General features: G+C 40.0%; 2 protein-coding genes across 2 annotated transcripts in view; both read left to right on the top strand.

Moving 5' to 3' along the window:
• Nucleotides 1-21,948, top strand: part of LOC132877588 (tripartite motif-containing protein 16-like) — a 421,828-nt gene that overhangs the window by 276,268 nt on the left and 123,612 nt on the right. The gene's annotated exons all lie outside the window — the stretch shown is intronic.
• On the top strand, nucleotides 11,033-15,284 carry LOC132878778 (protein BTG1-like). The gene is made up of 6 exons (XM_060913685.1): nucleotides 11,033-11,412; nucleotides 11,934-12,156; nucleotides 12,247-12,415; nucleotides 12,609-12,865; nucleotides 13,522-14,476; nucleotides 14,861-15,284. Exons 5-6 carry the CDS (start codon nucleotides 14,359-14,361, stop codon nucleotides 15,085-15,087), a joined length of 345 nt encoding a protein of 114 aa, XP_060769668.1. The 5' UTR covers nucleotides 11,033-11,412; nucleotides 11,934-12,156; nucleotides 12,247-12,415; nucleotides 12,609-12,865; nucleotides 13,522-14,358; the 3' UTR covers nucleotides 15,088-15,284.

A 21,948-nucleotide genomic window follows, 5' to 3' on the forward strand; every position in this document is an offset into this window, starting at 1 on the left:
AATATGAACAGATAAAAACACATAGAAAGGAACAAATACAACATTAGATGCCAGTCCATGTACATGTGACTTACTTTTCACAATGAGAATGCCTAGGCGATCACCTTACATAACATTGCATTACATTTAGCGGTTATTGCTTATACAAAGCTACTGAAAAAAGGACAGATTCAGCAGCATACAAAATGTGGGTGCATACAGGGTATACAGGTTAATCAGGGTTAGTATATATGAGAGGTTTTTTCTTTGTTGTTTGTTTTGTTTTGAACGGGGTAAAGCCTTTACAAAAAACAAACAACAAAGAAAAAAAACTCTCATATATACTAACCCTGATTAACCTGTATACCCTGTATGCACCCACATTTTGTATGCTGCTGAATCTGCCCTTTTTTCAGTAGCTTTGTATAAACAATAACCGCTAAATGTAATGCAATGTTATGTAAGGTGATCGCCTAGGCATTCTCATTGTGAAAAGTAAGTCACATGTACATGGACTGGCATCTAATGTTGTATTTGTTCCTTTCTATTTGTTTTTTGTCTGTTCATATTCTTTTTGGGGGAGTAAAGTCAGTTTAAAAATGCCGTTAAATGCATAGGCCTATAGGCCAAGTTTAATGACCTTGAGGTTATCAGAGGTCATATGTCGTTTTACAAATGAAAAATGAATTCAGCACCCAAACATTTAACAAACAAGGCCATTTGCTAACTTCATTAATCATTTTAGTACATTTCATTCCTTAGAAAGCTGAGAAACTGGGTTCAGCTGAGATGTTTACAGGCCCAAAGTTCAATGACCTCTAGAGGTCAACAGAGGTCAGATAGAGCTCGGCATATTGCAGATTTGAATTCGGCACACCCAAATTGACAAAATGAGACTGTTTGCCGACTTTGTCTCAAAAATGCCTTTGGGTGTCACAATTCTGGATTTTGGTACCAGTCTAGTTAACTTTTTAACCCTTTGGTGACTGACCCCTTGAAAATGGTTCCTCCAGGAACCATGACGTTTCAGTTGTCAAGACAACGGAAAAACTAAAATACAAATACAAGAGCATTTTGTTTTGTGCACAAGAGCATTGTGACGTATCTTTCTGTTTTTGTATTTTAGTTTTTCCGTTGTCTTGACAACTGAAACGTCATCGTTCCTGGAGGAACCATTTTCAAGGGGTCAGTCACCAAAGGGTTAAACATCAAAACAAAAACCTTCACTGAATCCTCAAAGGAGGCTCAGACACCGCCTGCATTGCGCATGTGCACGCACTTTCAGTGTCCAAAACGTTAAAAAAGTAAACCTAAAACTGTTCATAAAAACACAAGATGGGAAGGTCTGACATTTAAAAATAAAATCATATTCCAATAAAAAAAATGCCTTCCAAGTTCTTTTCATCATATTTCTCTCTTCCACATCCTTTTTATAACATTTTGTAAAATGCCATGAAGGTCATTCATTAAGGTGACTGTTCAGCTTCAGAAGTAGTCGGCTTTCCAGATTCTTGCCCTTGAGTCGTGATCTTCTGGCACTGAAGAGAACACCCGCACGACTAAAGAGTCTTTCACATGTTGCAGAAGCTGGGAGACTTGTGTTGAGTCTCAGTGATGACTTCTTTATTTGAGCAAACGAGTTCAAGAGATCCATACCACCTGTGGACGGGCATGCAAGGCAGTTGTCAAGCTTTCCAACCTCCAAGTTTCCTGTCGTCATGGATGCGAAGAAGTCATCATCATCAGAGTAGGTTTCGTTGGCAGGAGGGTCATCGTTGCTGTTAGCAGTGAGGTGATTTTTGATGTCAAGTTCTGTGTAAAAAAAATAATTAATTATGCAATTTTAGAGCTGCCATTCTCCTGTAGCACACTAGTGACCATACAAGCCACCAAATCTAACCAATACATAGATTAATAGTCTAAATGAGAGCCAAAGGATCCCATTTGGAATTAATGAAGTTTTATTATTTGCTTTGAAGATGCTCTCTTTTGTTGTCCAGCCTGTCATCCTGAACTTTGGTAAGAGGATGCTGGCAGCAATCAGCTCTGGGTCCTTCATTATATCCCCAAAACGCTTCTGGATGCCATGTGTGCGTATAGCGCACTCTCCTTTTTCCCTTTGGATCTGAACCACTCTTTCAACAGCAACGTAGAGGGAGTTCCAACGTGTATCATTGGGTCTCAGGAACTGGAGTCTGCATTCATGCTCTACTGTCTCGAATGCTGAGATGGATTGGCTGCTTTTATTCCACAGTGCCTGGCATTTTCTGAAAGCGGATCGAGATGATTTCTTGTTTGTCTCACATTCTTGCTCTGCAGCAATGGCATCAGTGGTAGATATTAGATTCAGGAGATGGCATGCATGTTCATGATATCGTGGTCATTGAAACTTGAGGCCTGTGTCTTCACCCAAGATTGCAGCAACATCCTGATACTCCACCTCTTCACTGTCACTATCATCTTCTGAAGGATTCTCCTTCTGTGCAGAGGCAGCATCTTCACTCTCGCCATAAACTCAAAATGCTTTAAGGAAATTAGAGCCACTGTCTGTGGTCATCACTGGAACCTTGTCCCTGATCTGGTACTCAGAGTGGATCTCTTCCAACACTACAGCAAGAACGTCAAAGGTGTGAGGGCCTTTCTATCGTCGACAAGCCAAGACAGCTGAGCACCTCTCTAAAGACGTCTGGTCTATCCAGTGCCACGTGACTCCCAAATAACTATGCTGGCTGGCAGTCCAGCAGTCTGTTGTTTTTGCAACATGATTGACTGAACTCAATTTCTTGATTATCAAGCTCTGTTTGACTTTGACAGCCTCTTGTATTTTCGAGACGACTGTTTTCCTCGACATAATTAAGCAGTTAGGTTGTAATGTTTGAATCATGTTCTTAAATGAAGGCAATTCAACCACAGAAAATGGCTGGCTGCCTTCACAAATAAAGTCTATCAAAATCTTGTCAAAGGTTCCCTGCCTAACCCGTGGGACAGACATGGAAAAGGCACTTATTTTGGCATTCTTGAGGTGTGGTTCATCCATTGGGGCAGAGGAGGAATTTCATTTGCTGCTGCTTTCTATGTCGTCTGTGTAACGCTGGCGCTTGTTTGGGTGAATTCGCTGTTGTAAAACAGAGAAAAATACATTTGTGTCAAAAGAAAACATTTGGAAGCACTCCTTTTTTTTTGCCAGATAAAGGCGTTGATGAAAACCGCCTTGAATAAAAATGTTTGGGGCGAGTCATCATTGTGAAATTAAAATAATAATAATAATAATAATAATAGGATAACTGTTGACTCTCATGTTAATGACTATAACTCAATTCTAACTCATTATTATGGATTTTCTCTCATGCTAATGACTCTGGCTCCAAAGTATGAATTCTATCAAATTTTTATAAACCTATCCCTGATCAAAAAGAAATATACTTCAAGTTCATTTTATGAAGTATACTTTTGTGCACCAAGTATGCTGATATCAATGTATTTACAGTATACTTGTAAGTAAACTAATCTAATACTTCTTGGGACTAAATTGGGCTACTTTTATTCTACAGTATTCTTTAAGTCTAAGAGAAGTAAACTTTATTACACTTTTGTTCAATATATCTTGATAAAATTCAAGTTACCGCTTCTTCTTCTGCTTCTCCTGGATTCTCTGCTGGGATTTCATCTGCTCCTCCTTTAACTCACTCTGAGGACAAATAAGATACATTCAGCTTTTTATACAGTACGAGCGAACTGGTTCCATATTAATGTCAGTTCAAAGTACATTCACTTGAAGGAGTTGGAGCAGTTTTGCCTTGATGAATGGGCAAAAATCCCAGTGGCTAGATGTGCTAAGCTAACAGGGACATACCCCAAGAGACTTGCAGCTGTAATTGCAGCAAAAGGTGGCTCTACAAAGTATTGACTTTGGGGGGTGAATACCTATGCACACTCCAGATTTCTCTTTTTTTCACCTTAATTATTGTTTGTGGCACAATAAAACAACAATTTTCACCTTTAAAGTGGTTGGCATGTTGTGTAAATCAAATGGTTCTAACCCCCCAAATCCATTTTAATTCCAGCTTGTAATGCAACAAAACAGGACAAACACCAAGGGGGATGAATACTTTTGAATACTTTATAATGGTGCAAGGAATTGATCCAGAAGGTGGCAGCAATGCAATAATAAGGATGCTGACTGCCTTTCAACACAAGAAAGAAGAAGAAGCAGACAGGAAGTGTGAAACCTTCAGGAGTGTTAGTAAATCTCAAGTGGGGTATTGACAAAGAAACAATGATCATTCTCTATAAATCTTTAATTTTATCATGTCTTGATTATGGTTGGGAAGTTTATGATACTGCATGTATTTCTAGGAAAAGACAATTAGATGTTATTCAAAATCAATGCCTCAGAATCTGCACTGGTGCTCTTCAATGTACTCCTATCTCTGTTTTGGAGATAGACTGCTCTATTTAGGGTTGCCAACCGTCCCGATTTGCCCGGGACATCCCGAATTTTAGGTGAATTTAATTTGTCCCGCGAGGAACAGCTCCCGTCCCGTATTCCAATCGCAGTCGCAGTTTTTGATGAAATATGGATGAGATATTTTGTCCAATAGTAGCAGACTGGTGATTGAGACACATTCTGAACAGGGATCTTTGATAGACTACTGTGATAAGGCGCCAAAACTCATGCAAACATTGCTATGGGAGACGGTTGTTGAGTTCAGTTCAGTCAGTGGTTCTCTGCTCGTGAACAAGCCAGTGAAAATGGATGAACCTGCTAAGAAAAAGAGGCTTTGCAGCTACAACAAGGAATGGGAAGCAAAAAGCGATGCCTCGAACAAGGGAAATAGGAAAATGTTTCCAGTATGTGTGAGGTATTTCTCCGCGTCGGATGGTGTACAATCCAAGCTGTTGGATTTCTACGAAGACAGCGACGAAACTGCAAATGGAATACACCAGGCTCTTATTGCCTGCCTTGACACCTATGGGCTTAATGTTAAAAACATCACCGCGTATGCTGCCGACAATGCAAATGTGAACTTCGGAAAGCACCATTCTGTCTACAAATTGCTCAGCAGCGCAAACGATGGCATTCTAAAAGCTAACTGCCCTGCCCATGTCACACACAACGCATGCAAGTATGCGAACGATAAGGAACCAATGCAGCACAGAACTTATAAAGAATGAACTCCTTGTCACTGTGAACTGTCACTTGTCCTGCAAGGAATTCTACCTGGCAGTGCAGAAGGACAAGAAGATGCTGGAATCGGTCAGGAGCAGCAGGAAATATCCCTGGAAGGTGTAGGCCTTACTGGTGAGTCTTCATTTGAATTTGTCTATATATCTTCTTTATGCAACCCACACACTTGGGGTGGCAGTATTTCTCAATCTAAATATCATTTTAATTTGTCTATGTATCTTGTTTATGCAACACACACACACACACAAGTTCATGGGGTGGCAGTATTTCTCAAGTTAAATATCATTGGGGGCCAAGCAGCGAAGCTGCGAAGGCACCCATAGTGTTTCCACTGTTTCTTATTATTATTCAACGTTCTTCCGCCTCTGCAAGTCTATGGCAGCCCATAGAACCGTCTGGTAAAAAGTTGGGAAATTTTGCACACTGTTTCTAGACAGTGTCAACATTACTCTCAGCAAATTTCAGGCCTCTACCTCAAACACTTTAGCGCCACCAACAGGTCAAAGTTGCAGGTACATTTCTGCTTGTAACTTTTGAACCATTGGTCCGATTTTCAAAAACTTGGTATCCCTGAATTCCTTGGGTCAAGACGAATCCAACGCACCCTCCCATATAGTTTTCCCGCCATTTTGAATTTTGTGAAAATCGCTTAAAATGTTTCTCCTCCCTCAATTTTTGAACAATTTCTCCCAAACTTGGTAAATCGCAACTGTGGACTAAGCTGCATAAGAAACATACCCGGTTTTAAGAATTTCTTAAGCGTTTGGCCGTGGCAGCCAATCAAATTTGGCTGCGAAGATGCAAAACAGGAAGTGTGCTCATTTCTCGGCCACCCTATGGCGTATCTTAACGAAACTTGGTGGCATTATGCAGCACCCCTCCCGAAAGGGCCCCAAAGAATTGGGAACAAATTGTCCTCTAGGGGGCGCTATAACTAGGAAAAATGTCTTTTGGCTCATATCTCATGACTCGTTTTGGCTAGAAACAAAATTCCACTATGGCAGGAATGGTTGGCTCAAGACGAATCCATCGGACCCTATGACGTCATATTCTGCCTTGAGGATTTTCCGCCATTTTGAATTTAGTTAAAATCAGTGAAATTCTATGGCAACGCATAGAACTGTCTGACTAGAGGTTTTTAAACATGGCACACTGATTCTAGGCTGCCTCAAGGATCTTGGCACCAAATTTCAACTCAGCACCTCAAACTCTCTAGCGCCACCAACAGGTCAAAGTTGCAGGTACATTTCTGCTTGTTACTTTTGAACCATACGTCTCATCATCAAAATCTTAATATCGCTGGAATACTTGGGTCACTACGAATCCAACGGGCCCTGACTCGTCATATTCCACCCAGGAGATTTTCCGGCATTTTGAATTATGTGAAAATCAATTAAAATGCTTCTCCGCCCACAATTTTTGAAGAATTTCTCCCAAACTTGGTACATGGCAACTGGGAACTAAGCTGCACAAGAAACTTACCCGATTTTTAGAATTTCTTAAGCGTTTGGCCGTGGCAGCCAATCAAATATGGCTGGCAGATGCAAGACAGGAAGTGTGCTCATTTCTTGGCGAACCTTTGGCAGAGCTTAACGAAACTTGGTGGCTTTATGCAACACCGCTCCCCAAAGGGCAGCAAAAAATTTGGAACAAATTGGCTGCTAGGGGGCGCTATAACTAGGAAAAATGTCTTTTGGCTCATATCTCATGATGCGTTTTGGCTAGAAACAAAATTCCACTATGTCAGGAATCCATGGCTCAAGATGAATTCATCGCACCCTATGACGTCATATTCTGCCTTGAGGATTTTCCGCCATTTTGAATTTTGTTAAAATCAATGAAATTCAATGGCAGCGCATAGAACCGTCTGACTAGAGGTTTTTAAACTTGGCAAACTGATTCTAGGCTGCCTCCAGGATCTTGTCACCAAATTTCAACTCAGCACCTCAAACTCTCTAGCGCCACCAACAGGTCAAAGTCGCAGGTACATTTCTGCTTGTTACTTTTGAAACATACATCTGATCATCAAAAACTTAGTATCGTTGGAATGCTTGGGTCACAAGGAATCCAACACGCCCTGTCTCGTCATATTCCACCCAGTAGATTTTCCGCCATTTTGAATTATGTGAAAATCAATTAAAATGCTTCTCCTCCCTCAGTTTTTGCCCAATTTCTCCCAAACTTGGTAGATGGCAACTCTGGACGAAACTGGACAAGTATCTTACACGGATTTTCGAATTTCATAAGCGTTTGGCCGTGGCAGCCAATCAAATTTGGCTGAGCATATGCGAACCAGGAAGTGTGCTCATATCTCGGCCGCCCTTTGGCGTATCTACAACCCCGATTCCAAAAAAGTTGGGACAAAGTACAAATTGTAAATAAAAACGGAATGCAATAATTTACAAATCTCAAAAACTGATATTGTATTCACAATAGAACATAGACAACATATCAAATGTCGAAAGTGAGACATTTTGAAATTTCATGCCAAATATTGGCTCATTTGAAATTTCATGACAGCAACACATCTCAAAAAAGTTGGGACAGGGGCAATAAGAGGCTGGAAAAGTTAAAGGTACAAAAAAGGAACAGCTGGAGGACCAAATTGCAACTCATTAGGTCAATTGGCAATAGGTCATTAACATGACTGGGTATAAAAAGAGCATCTTGGAGTGGCAGCGGCTCTCAGAAGTAAAGATGGGAAGTGGATCACCAATCCCCCTAATTCTGCACCGACAAATAGTGGAGCAATATCAGAAAGGAGTTCGACAGTGTAAAATTGCAAAGAGTTTGAACATATCATTATCTACAGTGCATAATATCATCAAAAGATTCAGAGAATCTGGAAGAATCTCTGTGCGTAAGGGTCAAGGCCGGAAAACCATACTGGGTGCCCGTGATCTTCGGGCCCTTAGACGGCACTGCATCACATACAGGCATGCTTCTGTATTGGAAATCACAAAATGGGCTCAGGAATATTTCCAGAGAACATTATCTGTGAACACAATTCACCGTGCCATCCGCCGTTGCCAGCTAAAACTCTATAGTTCAGAGAAGAAGCCGTATCTAAACACGATCCAGAAGCGCAGACGTCTTCTCTGGGCCAAGGCTCATTTAAAATGGACTGTGGCAAAGTGGAAAACTGTTCTGTGGTCAGACGAATCAAAATTTGAAGTTCTTTATGGAAATCAGGGACGCCGTGTCATTCAGACTAAAGAGGAGACGGACGACCCAAGTTGTTATCAGCGCTCAGTTCAGAAGCCTGCATCACTGATGGTATGGGGTTGCATTAGTGCGTGTGGCATGGGCAGCTTACACATCTGGAAAGACACCATCAATGCTGAAAGGTATATCCAGGTTCTAGAGCAACATATCCTCCCATCCAGACGACGTCTCTTTCAGGGAAGACCTTGCATTTTCCAACATGACGATGCCAAACCACATACTGCATCAATTACAGCATCATGGCTGCGTAGAAGAAGGGTCCGGGTACTGAACTGGCCAGCCTGCAGTCCAGATCTTTCACCCATAGAAAACATTTGGCGCATCATAAAACGGAAGATACGACAAAAAAGACCTAAGACAGTTGAGCAACTAGAATCCTACATTAGACAAGAATGGGTTAACATTCCTATCCCTAAACTTGAGCAACTTGTCTCCTCAGTCCCCAGACGTTTACAGACTGTTGTAAAGAGAAAAGGGGATGTCTCACAGTGGTAAACATGGCCTTGTCCCAACTTTTTTGAGATGTGTTGTTGTCATGAAATTTAAAATCACCTAATTTTTCTCTTTAAATGATACATTTTTTCAGTTTAAACATTTGATATGTCATCTATGTTCTATTCTGAATAAAATATGGAATTTTGAAACTTCCACATCATTGCATTCCGTTTTTATTTACAATTTGCACTTTGTCCCAACTTTTTTGGAATTGGGGTTGTAAATGAAACTTGGTGGCTTTATGCAAGACCTCTCCACAAAGGGCCCCAACAAATTTGGAACACATTGGCAGCAAGGGGGCGGTATAACAAGGAAAAATGTCTTTTTGCTCATATCTCATGATGCGTTTTGGGTAAAAACAAAATTCCACTATCGCTGGAATCCTTGGGTCAAGCCGAATCCATCACAACCTATGACGTCATATTCTGACTTGAGGATTTTCGGCTATTTTGAATTTCGTGAAAATCAATTAAAATGCTTCTCCTCCTTCAATTTTTGACCAATTTCTCCCAAATTTGGTACATAGCAACTTTGCACTAGGCTGCACAAGGGCATTACATGGCGCAAATGCCTTCTACTGGCCTGACATCTCGTCTCATATTCTGCTTGGCCCCCACATTGCTGCTTGCAGCTATATTTTGGTTTTTGGTTTTGTTTTTTAATTATTTACTGCAGGATAAGAGGATGTCCATGCCACTGTTCTGTAAATAGTTTGGGCTGTGCAGAAGGATGAGGAGATGCTGGAATCTGGAATAGCCATGGAAGAAGTAACTGGTGAGCCTTCATTTGAATGTCCATATAAACATCTTATTACACACACATAAGTTCATGGGATGGCAGTAGGCTATTTCTCAATCTAAATATCCTTTCTTTCTCTTATTTATTGCAGGATAAGAGGAGGCCCATGCCATACTGAAAAGATGCAGGCCAACAACATATTCTCTTAAGTTTTAATAAATAGTTTAAAAAACTTGCATACATTTCTGTCTTTGCTTTTCCTTCAAGATATGCCCCTCAAATAGAATAACTATGACAATGGTTGGTTTAGGCCTTAAGCTTTTCAGAGTTTGAGGAATTTGAGAGACACTTGTAGGCCTAATGATTGTTTTGACTATTACTTAAACACAATACAGTTTTGCTCGTGCAGTATTAATTTACCAAAATTATACTGAAATTAGTAGGATTGTGGTCTGGATAAGGAAATGTTATGATTTCTGTCGTGGGGCAGTGCGGATAGGCCTGGGACAAAAAAGTCCTGCATTTGGGTTGAAAGTGTCCCTCTTTTGGGGATCAGGGAGTTGGCAACCCTAGCTCTATTATACCTTTGGACCGTAGTTCGTTTTGTTCCCCGGCAGGCGTCGCTTATCCGCGCGATCTTCACGAGACTTGTGCGAGACTTCAAAACGTGAAGCATCAGCCAGGTTTTGGTGCCGCAATTTTGAAAACTTGGATCCTCCCTCAGACACCCTCTGAAAACTGTTTTCCAAACGAGTTGAAATGACGATTACTGCCTACTTTTTTCAAAATTTCCTGATTGCTATCAAAACAAACAACTTCCCACTTGATTACATCAGCATTCGAAAGAGGGCGCACGCGTCTTTTGAAAACCCCTGTGTCTGAAATCGCTCCCTACTCACTATACAGGGCACTATATAGTGAGGACGCCATTTTGTAGTGCTGTCCGAAACCTTACTGAGGATTATTTACACCCTATACAGTGCACTCAAAGTATCCCACAATGCATCACGAAGTATTTTTTTTACATTCACACAGTTGTATAATTATCATTAAAAGTCTTCAAATATTTTCAAATGCATTCAAGAGTGACATTGCTTTTTTGCATTTCATCCACTTTAAGGCAGTGAGAATTTTCTAAAAGATGTTTTTTGAACACAGTGAAAATAGGCTTCACTTTTTTCCATTTTGAGCAGTGAATGAAATATTTCGAGAGCAATAGTAAATTATTCATAACATAGTCCGCTTGTGAATCCTTCAGACTCGTCCCAAATGTTATGTTGTCCAGGGTAAGTGTGTCCTGTAGCTGGATTTTAGAAGAAAGCCAGTCCAAAAAGTCCTCCCAAAATGTTTTTGTGTAAATACATTGAAAGAAAAGATGGTCCGTAGTTTCAATATCTGATTCACAGAAAATACACTTGTTATCAATACTGTCAATATTGAACCTCACTCTTAGCATTCCACTGGATGGATAAATCTCATTCAACCTCTACTTCAGAGAACTTCTGAAAGATGGAATTTCTATTTGAACGTATTGGGTACAGATTATTATTCAAATGATTATGTAGGATTTTGTTTGGTATCTCTTTGTTAAGAAAGTCTTGTTCCATGATGTAGAGTATTGGAAGGTTAGGAGGAGGCAAACTCTCAGGATCAATGTTTTGTACAAGTTGTTTGACTGGTTGAGGAATTGCTTTGCATATTTTATTAAATTCAGCTTTTTTGCAGGTAATATTATGAATGGAGCAGAAGTTTTCATATAACAGCCAGTTGCCCTGATTATCCATAAGGTGAGATATTAACCAAATACCTTTATCCATCCAGTGTTGCAAAAAGAGAGATTTTCCATGACACAGAACATATCTATTATTCCCAGAAGTGTGTATTGTATTCTTGTTAGACCAATTTAGAGGAAAATTAATCCAGATCACACAAATCAAAATTCTATCAAGTCATATTGCGATTGTGGTATGAATCGTAAATGGACAGGATTTATATAGCGCATTTCTACTCCTACGAGCACTCAAAGCGCTGTAGTGTATGCCTCAAGGACAGCTTGATAGGGTCAGGTGGAGCAGGGCTCGAACCTGCAACCCTCTGGTTGCCAAACGACACCTGCCCCACCACTGCCCCAACCACTGCCCCAATGATGTTTTTTGATTCTATAATGCTATATATAGAGCAAAGCAAGGTTTAATATGACTGCATACACATAATTTCCATGTGTTATCCAACCCACTTGTAGTTTTACATTGTACATCATTGGAGAGATCAGTACCAAAGCATTGTTGCTTCATGTTTGTAATTTCAGGCGGGCCAACCGTGGACAGAGATTCTTACAAAGAAGATAACTGGTTAAGTGATGAACGCCAGTGTCAGGAAGCAATAGCTCTGATGAAGCACACAGCAGATGAATCGGTGGTAAAGGAGAGATGAAGTTAACCCTGGTCTGTCGTCAGAAGATTTTGCATGACCCTGACAAGTCATCTGACATTCTAACCATTTTCCCATGATTCATGGACATACCTGGTCTGGTGAGTCTTACAGTAGACATACACATTTGAAATCTAGTGCTGTATTTTTGCAGTAATCTATAACTTGTTTCTATTCTGTCTTTTTGGTAGAGTGAGCAGGATTTTACACTTCTTTTTGGTGACTCAACCTCTGCAAAGCTGTTGGAGAAATGGTCCACCAACATAAAACCAAAGGTCATTGCACAGAGCCGTGGCCTGACACAGACGAGGGAGCTCCAAGAGCTCGTCCAGAATGCTGTCGCTACTGAAGTTGAAGAAGGTAATTATAATGGCTGTACTGAAAAATAATTCGCATAAGTCATTACTGTAATTGTAGACAAATGAGGAATCAATGTGTTGGTGGTGAGAGGTTTTTTTTTTTTTTTCTGAAACTGCTGTTCCATAACTGTAATTGTAGGCAACACAGGTTACTGGGGTTTTGGACTAGTTCATTTTGTTTTCTATTTCTCCAGGTGACCTGGCGACTTGTCCAGGATGTACCCTGCCTTTCCCCCGTAGTCAGCTGGGATAGGCTCCAGCTTGCCTGCGACCCTGTAGAACAGGATAAAGTGGCTAGAGATGATGAGATGAGATTTCTCCAGGCTGGGACAGTGACATGTCCTCCATTCTCTTGCTGGTCCACCTTCTACCACCTTCGAGTCAAGGGCGCAAAAGACCAGGGAAGATTTCAGCTCGACAAGCCTGTGATTGCCTAGCGAAATTCATCAAGGTGAAGCTATAGCACAGACTAAACACTTCTTAAGTGTAATGATGCTTAAGTTCTTCAAATTGCTCATTCTTGTCCTGTCTACTTATTATGCAATTGTGTAAAACCAGTGGAATAGTGGATATAAGAGCTAGTACAACCAATATTTCCACATTTCCAAAGCAGTAGATGCATTACCTATTCAGTTCCAAAACAAACCATTAAGAAATTTGATCGTCCTGGTGAAAGAATTCAGTTGAACTACTGTGGAATCCAAATTGCTCATTCTGGGCTGAATTGCCTGTGCCACAAGTTTGGGTTGGGTTCATGTAATGTAGGTGCACAGTAATTATCAAAAACAGTGATTGTGCGATGAAATTTTGGTTAATTAATCTACAGTGAGTTAAATCTGACATTTTCTTCAGTTTATACTGTAAACACAGAGATTGAAGAGAATGTTCACACTGCTATTTTTTGAACAGGGTACTCTGAGATTTGCTTCATGTAAAAAAAAAAAAGGATTTGATTTGTAATGTGTAATGCTTCCACTGGAGATGTTTGTAATAGCTTTTATTTCTAATTCATTCAGCTTATTTAAAGTTTGTTATGTGGAAATCCTCACTCCTTATTCAGGTTGCCTGCTGACATTAGGTCACATTTGTGTTTTTTTTCTTTCACAGACTGGTATCAGCATACAGGGCCATTTGGAGGGCATCACACAGAGTGTTATAAACTCATCGACGAACACGTGTGGAAGGGATTTGCTATGGAGCAGTAAGGTGGTACAGATGGGTGACAAATTAAAACCAAAATGAAGTGTCTTAGTCGTGACGCCACCACGAGTCTCCAGAATATCTTCAGTGCTCCTTGCCAAGTCTGTGGAAGTGTATTGGAGGGATGAACTTTCCTCCACGTTATTCCCTCATTTATATACAACCTTTATTTAATCAGGTCATTTCACTGAGATCAAGATTTATTTTGTAAGAGAGACCCGAGTACAGCAGAGAGACCTCAGGGAGGGGAATCTGAAAAACTAAAGCCTTTTGGAGGATTTGTGCCTGTACTTTGTCGTCGTCCCCACACACACACTTTTCAAATCAAAACTCCCCCCAGCCAATTAACTTCAAATTCCGTATTTAATTAGCTGTGTGTATATACAGAGCGATTCTGCATCTATTTAGAATGCAGACACTGTTGAGCCTCTGTGCTGTTGGAGTGAAGGTTAATCAAAAGAAAGTTGATTCCTTTTACGGTTGTATTGGGTGTGTTGTTCTGACTACAATCAGAAAAGAGTGTTGAAGTCCTCCTGAGTTAGTTTTGACAAGTTTGGAGAAGGTGAGTTGTGTTTAATAGCCGTTTTCTTTTTGTATTATGAACAAAGGAAAAGTGCCGACCTACTGCTCAGGCCAGAGGACTAAAAGCGAACTTAAAGATGCTTCATTTTAACATATAAAAGCTGTACCTTGGAAAGTAAAATGTATCGTATGATATTTTGCAGTTTATGAAAATATTTCAACATGAAAGTCGAGGTGACCACAGCGGTGACCTTCATCACCGGATTACTGAGAGGAAGAGGACCTCTGTCCGAAAAACAGCTCCAACACTTCAGCCGTTCTCTGGAAGAGGCGTTAGGAGGTGAGATTAAACACCACATTACACACCTGTGACTTCTGACAAAAGGATCCACATCATATTTAGTCTTTATCCGATCTACTTATTTTTCATTTTCACTGAAATGGACAAATACCTTTACAATTATACCGACTCCTTGCTGTGGTCTGAGAAAAAGGGAAAGCTGATTAGTGTGGCATTCAGTTAAAGTCAGTGATGTATAAAGACCTAGATTTAATGGCGGACAGATGTTTATCTCGGGAGCATTAACACTGCCCAGAAATGCTGCCTTTCTCGAGAGCCTCATCCCAAGTGAATGATAGTCATGATATTCTAATAACAAATCTATTCTTAAAACAATCTGCGAGTTGAACAGAGTTTTTAAAAGTCTGTTTTCTTTGATTCTAGAGCATTATGAGCACCACTGGTTCCCTGACGCACCGTTCAGAGGTTCGGGATATCGATGCCTCAGAATCAATCGCAGGATGGAGCCGCTAGTAGGGAAGGCTGCTTACACCAGTGGTCTCAGCATGGAGCAGGTTCGCGCCCTCTTACCGTGTGAGCTGACAGTGTGGGTCGACCCCTACGAAGTGTCCTACCGGATCGGGGAGAACGGGTCCATAGGTGTGCTGTAAGAGTCCACACCACTGCCGCTGGAGACTCATCTCAACTCTGTGATGACCGTCTCCAGCTAATCTCTCAGCACATCTGGCCCACATCTGTTTGACATTTTAAACGATGATTTTAATGACTGGTCTCGTTGCACGTATATATCCAATTTATTGGATTATATAATCCAATAAATTGGATATGTTTTGGTTCAGTTCCTTATTTTAACGCCTGTAAATTAATTTTTATTTCATTTGTAAATATTTTGATAATTTTATTTGTAAATATTAAGATTTTTATTATTCTTAAATATTTAGATATTATTTTTAGTAAATATTTTTATTAAAGATGATTAAATAAATATATTTTGATTAAAGATGATGCTTCAGTTTTTTTCATAGTGTTTGTTTTACATTTGCATGATGCGTAATACAGTTTATAAATACAGTAAGTGCACATTTTCGGTGGAACTGTAGCCCATTTGTTGTTGTATAATTTCTGACCCCTCTCTACCACATCCATCAGTGGAAAGGGTCCATCAGAGGGCCACACTGATCCACTCCTACCAGTGACAGATCCACTGCCTTATCAGTGTTGCTGCTATGAGAATGATCACCCAGCCAAACAATAGGAGATGACTGACTTTCAGCTTCTGATGTGTTAAACGACTCTGTGAACATCGTGGTACCTTTAGTTTGAACTCCCCCAATTTTCAAGTGATCAAAAATATTGGAATAGGTATTTCTTTTCCCCTCGGTGTGCCCTGTTCTGTTGATTCTTTAAGCAATAAATAGCTCTGAGTGTCTACTCTTAGTTCGAGCCCTTGGTTTTGCCTGTGAAGACTGACTTTGTTGTTAAAAAGGATAAACCTACATGAAGACCAGAGAGCTGTCTCTGGGAAAACAAGCCATTTCAAAGCTGAGGGAAAAAACCATGATCGGAGCCATTGCACAAGCATTGGGCCAAACCAATACACCAATTTGGAATGTCGTGAAAAAGAAAGAAACCAGTGGTGTATCACAACTAGGCAATGACCATGTTGGCTGAGGAACATAACTGCAGATGATGATGATAGAAACCAGGGCCGCTGACAGCTTTGGCTGGGCCCGGGACAAAATGCTCTGAATGGGCCCCCCCCCAGGCCAACCCACACACGCATCCTTTAACCGAATGCCATTAAATGTATTCCGTTACGCCCCAAGCCTGCATGCGACAGTCCCCGCAATGCCTTCCTAAACTCATGGATAGTCTACTATAATCACGCGATTGGGGTGCTCTTGAAGGAGCAGCGATGGATGGGGGATTTTGGGCAGGGCTGGGGGCGAACATACTGTAGTATACTGTGCGTATGTACTGTCCAGTGTGAAAAGCAGAGAAGAACACACCGCTCGAGAAACGGCGGGATATGATTGCGGGCTAATGTGAATATTCTTAGCTTCAATCAGATACAGTGGTGCTTGAAAGTTTGTGAACCCTTTAGAATTTTCTATATTTCTGCATAAATATGACCTAAAACATCATCAGATTTTCACACAAGTCCTAAAAGTAGATAAAGAGAACCCAGTTAAACAAATGAGACAAAAATATTATACAGTACATGGTCTTTTGTTTATTGAGGAAAATGATCCAATATTACATATCTGTGAGTGGCAAAAGTATGTGAACCTTTGCTTTCAGTATCTGGTGTGACCCCCTTGTGCAGCAATAACTGCAACTAAACATTTCCTGTAAGTGTTGATCAGTCCTGCACACCGGCTTGGAGGAATTTTAGCCTGTTTCTCCATACAGAACAGCTTCAACTCTGGGATGTTGGTGGGTTTCCTCACATGAACTGCTCGCTTCAGGTCCTTCCACAACATTTCCATTGGATTATGGTCAGGACTTTGACTAAGCCATTCCAAAACATTAACTTTATTCTTCTTTAGCCATTTTTTGGCAGAACGACTTGTGTGCTTAGGGTCGTTGTCTTGCTGCATGACCCACCTTCTCTTGAGATTCAGTTCATGGACAGATGTCCTGACATTTTCCTTTAGAATTCGCTGGTATAATTCACAGTTCATTGTTCCATCAATGATGGCAAGCCATCCTGGCCCAGATGCAGCAAAACAGGCCCAAACCATGATACTACCACCACCATGTTTCACAGATGGGATAAGGTTCTTATGCTGGAATGCAGTTTTCCTTTCTCCAACCATAACACTTCTCATTTAAACCAAAAAATTCTATTTTGATCTCATCCGTCCACAAAACATTTTTCCAATAGCCTTCTGGCTTGTCCACATGATCTTTAGCAAACTGCAGATGAGCAGCAATGTTCTTTTTGGAGAGCAGTGGCTTTCTCCTTGCAACCCTGCCATGCACACCATTGTTGTTCAGTGTTCTCCTGATGGTGGACTCATGAACATTAACATTAGCCAATGTGAGAGAGGCCTTCAGTTGCTTAGAAGTTACCCTGGGGTCCTTTGTGACCTCACCAACTATTACACGCCTTGCTCTTGGAGTGATCTTTGTTGGTCGACCACTCCTGGGGAGGGTAACAATGGTCTTGAATTTCCTCCATTTGTACACAATCTGTCTGACTGTGGATTCGTGGAGTCCAAACTCTTTAGATATGGTTTTGTAACCTTTTCCAGCCTGATGAGCATCAACAACGCTTTTTCTGAGGTCCTCAGAAATCTCCTTTGTTCATGCCATGATACACTTCCACAAACATGTGTTGTGAAGATCAGATTTTGATAGATCCCTGTTCTTTAAATAAAACAGGGTGCCCAATCACACCTGATTGTCATCCCATTGATTGAAAACACCAGACTCTAATTTCACCTTCAAATTAAATGCTAATCCTAGAGGTTCACATACTTTTGCCACTCACAGATCTGTAATATTGGATCATTTTCCTCAATAAATAAATGACCAAGTATAAAATTTTTGTCTAATTTGTTTAACTGGGTTCTCTTTATCTACTTTTAGGACTTGTGTGAAAATCTGATGATGTTTTAGGTCATATTTATGCAGAAATATAGAAAATTCTAAAGGGTTCACAAACTTTCAAGCACCACTGTATATGAAACACAATGTTATTAAGCTGTTGTGGTTATGAAATGATTCAATGCCCTGTGCGTTTGATATGGTGTTCAGTGTGACTTGCTCTCCCCTCGTTTGTAACATGAGTTGCGTGCCGCGCGTGCCTTGGTTGGAGTTACTTTACGGGACTGGAAAAAGTTGGCTGTGTCTTACCTGTAGGGTGACCACCGACATGAGTCTGTAAGTTAGGACACTTGTGTCCAAAAGTGAGGACAAAGACCCTAAAGTTAGGACACTGTCGCGTTACAGGGGGTAAGAAAAACTTATAAAAAAACGTATGAAGTCAATATATATGAAGTCAAAGGAAAATGGCATTAACTTGGAACACCTATCAAAAAGAGAAATGTGGAAAATGATGGTCAAGACCATGTCAACAAGAAACAAAACATCACTGTAAAGAGTTGTGTCCATCTATAGACACTGAAAAAACAGTCTTTGCCATGCCATAGGCCAACATATTTATTCACTTGAAAATGACCATCAAAAAGAAAAAAAAATGAAAAATCAAAAAATGAGTCAAGAAACGTAGGCCTACTGTCATTTAGCCTACTATACTGGCCTCGGCTTATCCACAGGAACTAAACTAAAAACAAAACATTGCTGTGTTCATTTATGCTCATCCAAAAAAATATCAAAAAGAAAAACATGAAAAATGACAGTCAACCATGTCATTTACATTTGGCCTATAACCTTGGCAATACATTTGGCATTCTCTTTGTGGCGGTCTGTGTCCACGTGTCTGTCTATCGCACCTTTCCCTCTGCTCCCCACATCAATGTCAATGCGACAGAGCTTGCAGAAGGTGAAGTGTTCTCCTTTTTGGCTCTTGCTGACAAAACAATGCTCTAAGCACCAAGCATTTTTAAAGGATGTCTTTCGTTTCGGCATGAGTATTGTTCAACAGCATGCGTGCCAACATTCATAGGTTTTTCCGTACAAACATTCGCACTGCGCACGCAGCTCGGAGGAGCAAAAATCAGTCAATCGCATGAGCGCAGCTTCTGAGTGACAGCAGCTTCCAGCCAATCAGAGGCTCCATCAGCTGTGCGCGCAGCGTGAATGTTTGTATACGAGAAATCCCTGTAGGCTATCTTTGCCTGTATGTCATCGCAGAATAGCAAGTGTAAATAATGGGCAGGGATTTGTGACGATTGATGCAACGGTGGCGGCTGAGGGTCCGAAATGAGGACAAAATGCAAAAAGTGAGGACGCGTGACAGACGTCCGGACAGACGGCTCTAAAACCGGACTGTCCGGACAAAATCCGGACAAATGGTCACCCTACTTACCTGGCTCAGCTGCGCCACTGCCTTTGCTAGTACCTGCTGCATCATCCGAATCTTTTTTAAAATATTTATGCAGTGAGCCCCTGAGGCTCTTGGTTTCTTCCTCTCTTTTCTTTTCTGTGCTCCTGACTTGTGCATGTTGGCAAATGACATGCACGCTGATTGTCGAAGCGCTATGATCGAACGATGTCGTTTTTTTCCCCTTAATCAAAGAGTCAGACCAAACCATTTTTGCATTAGGGGTGGTAGGGGGTTCTTGACGCCTTTTTCAAAGACAATAAAGGCAAAAGATCTAGAAATCATTTATTGAATGCAAATATAGCACATTTCTCCCCCAAATCAACACATTTTGAAATGAAATAAAATAATCGCAACTTCATGAGAGCCCAGTTCTGGGCCCTCCCCATTCCTGGGCTCGGGACAACATACCCGTTTGCCCCCCCTGTTGGCGGGCCTGAATACATTAGTAAATAACACACAACTATCCTTCGAAAACATTTCAGAATTACAGTCACTGCAGTCTCAACTAGAAGAAATGTACACAATAAAGGCAAATGGAGTTTCCACTCGATCAAGAGCTGGATGGATCGAACAGGGTGAAAAAAGTTCAGCGTATTTCTTCGGACTTGAAAAACAAAGACAAGCTAAGAAAAAAATGAGTAAGCTTATGACCAATGATAATATAATAGAAGATTAGAAATGAGTACAGGATGGAATTTGGCTCTTTTATTGGAACTTAAATTTAATAAATCAGAATGTGACGTCTTATTTTATCCCATCAATGATGACATCAAAAAAATGGATGAAGACAAACATACACTTGATGAGGAATGAACTATAACAGAAATTGAAATTGCATTAAAACAAATGAAAAATGGTAAATCACCAGGAATCGATGGCTTAACATCTGAATTTTTAAAATACTTTTGGGTGGATATTAAAAAAAAATATGATATAGAGCATTTTTAGAATGCATTCACAAAGGATGTTTATCCCCGACTATGAAGACAGGCTTAATAACCTTGCTACCAAAACCCAAAAAAGACTTCTTGTTGCTAGACAATTGGAGACCTATAACCTTACTATGCAATGATTATAAATTACTTGCCTTAGTATCTGCTAATCGTCTAAAGCGTGTACTTGTAAAACTTGTAGACAAATATCAATCAGCCTTCATGAAGGGAAGATATATTCAAAACCACATCTGACTGATTCTGGATATGATTGATTACCAATCAATTATTCAATTTAAGATTTTATGTGGAATCAGACAAGGCTGCCCAATTTCACCAAAATTATTTATATAATGTACATAAATACTTGCATACTTAACCTTGTGGAATAACAGAACCATTACTATTAATAGGAAGACTTTATTTCAACAAGAATGGAATGATAAAGTTTTAGATATTACTGATCTAATGGATGAAAATGGACATTTAATGCAATTTAATTCATCTGTAGAAAAGTTACATTTAAAATGTGTCTATAGAGAATTTAATCAAATTTGTAGAGCTATTCCACCTCCCTTAAGATTCACGATAAAAAATACCCTTGAATATTCAAAGGTGTCGGTCAAACTGCCTGAACTGAAAATCGGTGAAGTGGAAATTGGTGAAAGAAAATCTAATAACAAAGGAATTAGATGTTTTAAAATGGAAGCTATTCCCTGATTTAAAAAAAATAAAAGTAAGAAGAACTGACGATGGAGGAACGCTAACAAATACACACTGTAGTTATCTTAGACGGCCAATTTCACCCACAGTGAAAGAAATTCAGTTTAAAATACTGAACAATATTTATCCAGCTGCTGAAACTCTCAGGAAAAGGTTGAATTTGTTTGTCTGAAAATGAGTTCAGCACAGAAACTCCATCACTGGGGGAAACTTTATTCTCCTGTGCTCTTATCTTTTATTCTGCAAAGCTTTGATTGGAATATTTGAATAAAAATCCCAAACTCACAGATAAACCTGGATTTATAAGGTTCTATCTGCGGGCCAATCATCATCCAGGCTGAATATGGGATGAACACGACATCGGCAGCCTGAACCGATCATGTACTGGATGTTCTAATGGAGTTTAAATATTGTTCAATGTTTTACAATCAAATCTCAGGGTTTAGAAACAACTTCAGATTTGAAAAAGTGAATGTGGATTTTACATCTTAGAACACAAGCAGAAAAATCAAATTCATTCCAAAAGTGATGTTTTATTTTTATATAGTGTGACCTGAACAGGTTTAAAATGTTGTTCTGTTCTGGCTTTATTACTGTTTATTAGTTATTTAATGAGACGCTGCTTAATATGAAGCAAACACAACTTTATAATGTGAAGGTCATGAGATCATTTTCTTTTTAAACTTGAGTTTCTTGTCTGTTAATTTTTAACATTTTAAATTATTCATCTGTTTTAATTTAAATATTAAAATGAGTGTTTTTGTGCAGCTGGATTGTGTTCTAGTGAAACAGACGACTGAGCAACAATGTGGCAACGTGCAGGAATTTTACAGAAAACACTA

The sequence above is a fragment of the Neoarius graeffei genome, chromosome 2 (assembly GCF_027579695.1).
Source record: "Neoarius graeffei isolate fNeoGra1 chromosome 2, fNeoGra1.pri, whole genome shotgun sequence".
Taxonomy (NCBI): Eukaryota; Metazoa; Chordata; class Actinopteri; order Siluriformes; family Ariidae; genus Neoarius; species Neoarius graeffei.

What these genes read in the sequence shown, in the direction of transcription:
- LOC132878778 (XM_060913685.1), top strand. Translation starts at nt 14,359, where the DNA reads ATGAAAGTCGAGGTGACCACAGCGGTGACCTTCATCACCGGATTACTG. An exon ending in TCTGGAAGAGGCGTTAGGAG is followed by an intron (nt 14,477 to 14,860) that starts GTGAGATTAAAC and finishes CTTTGATTCTAG; the next exon opens with AGCATTATGAGCACCACTGG.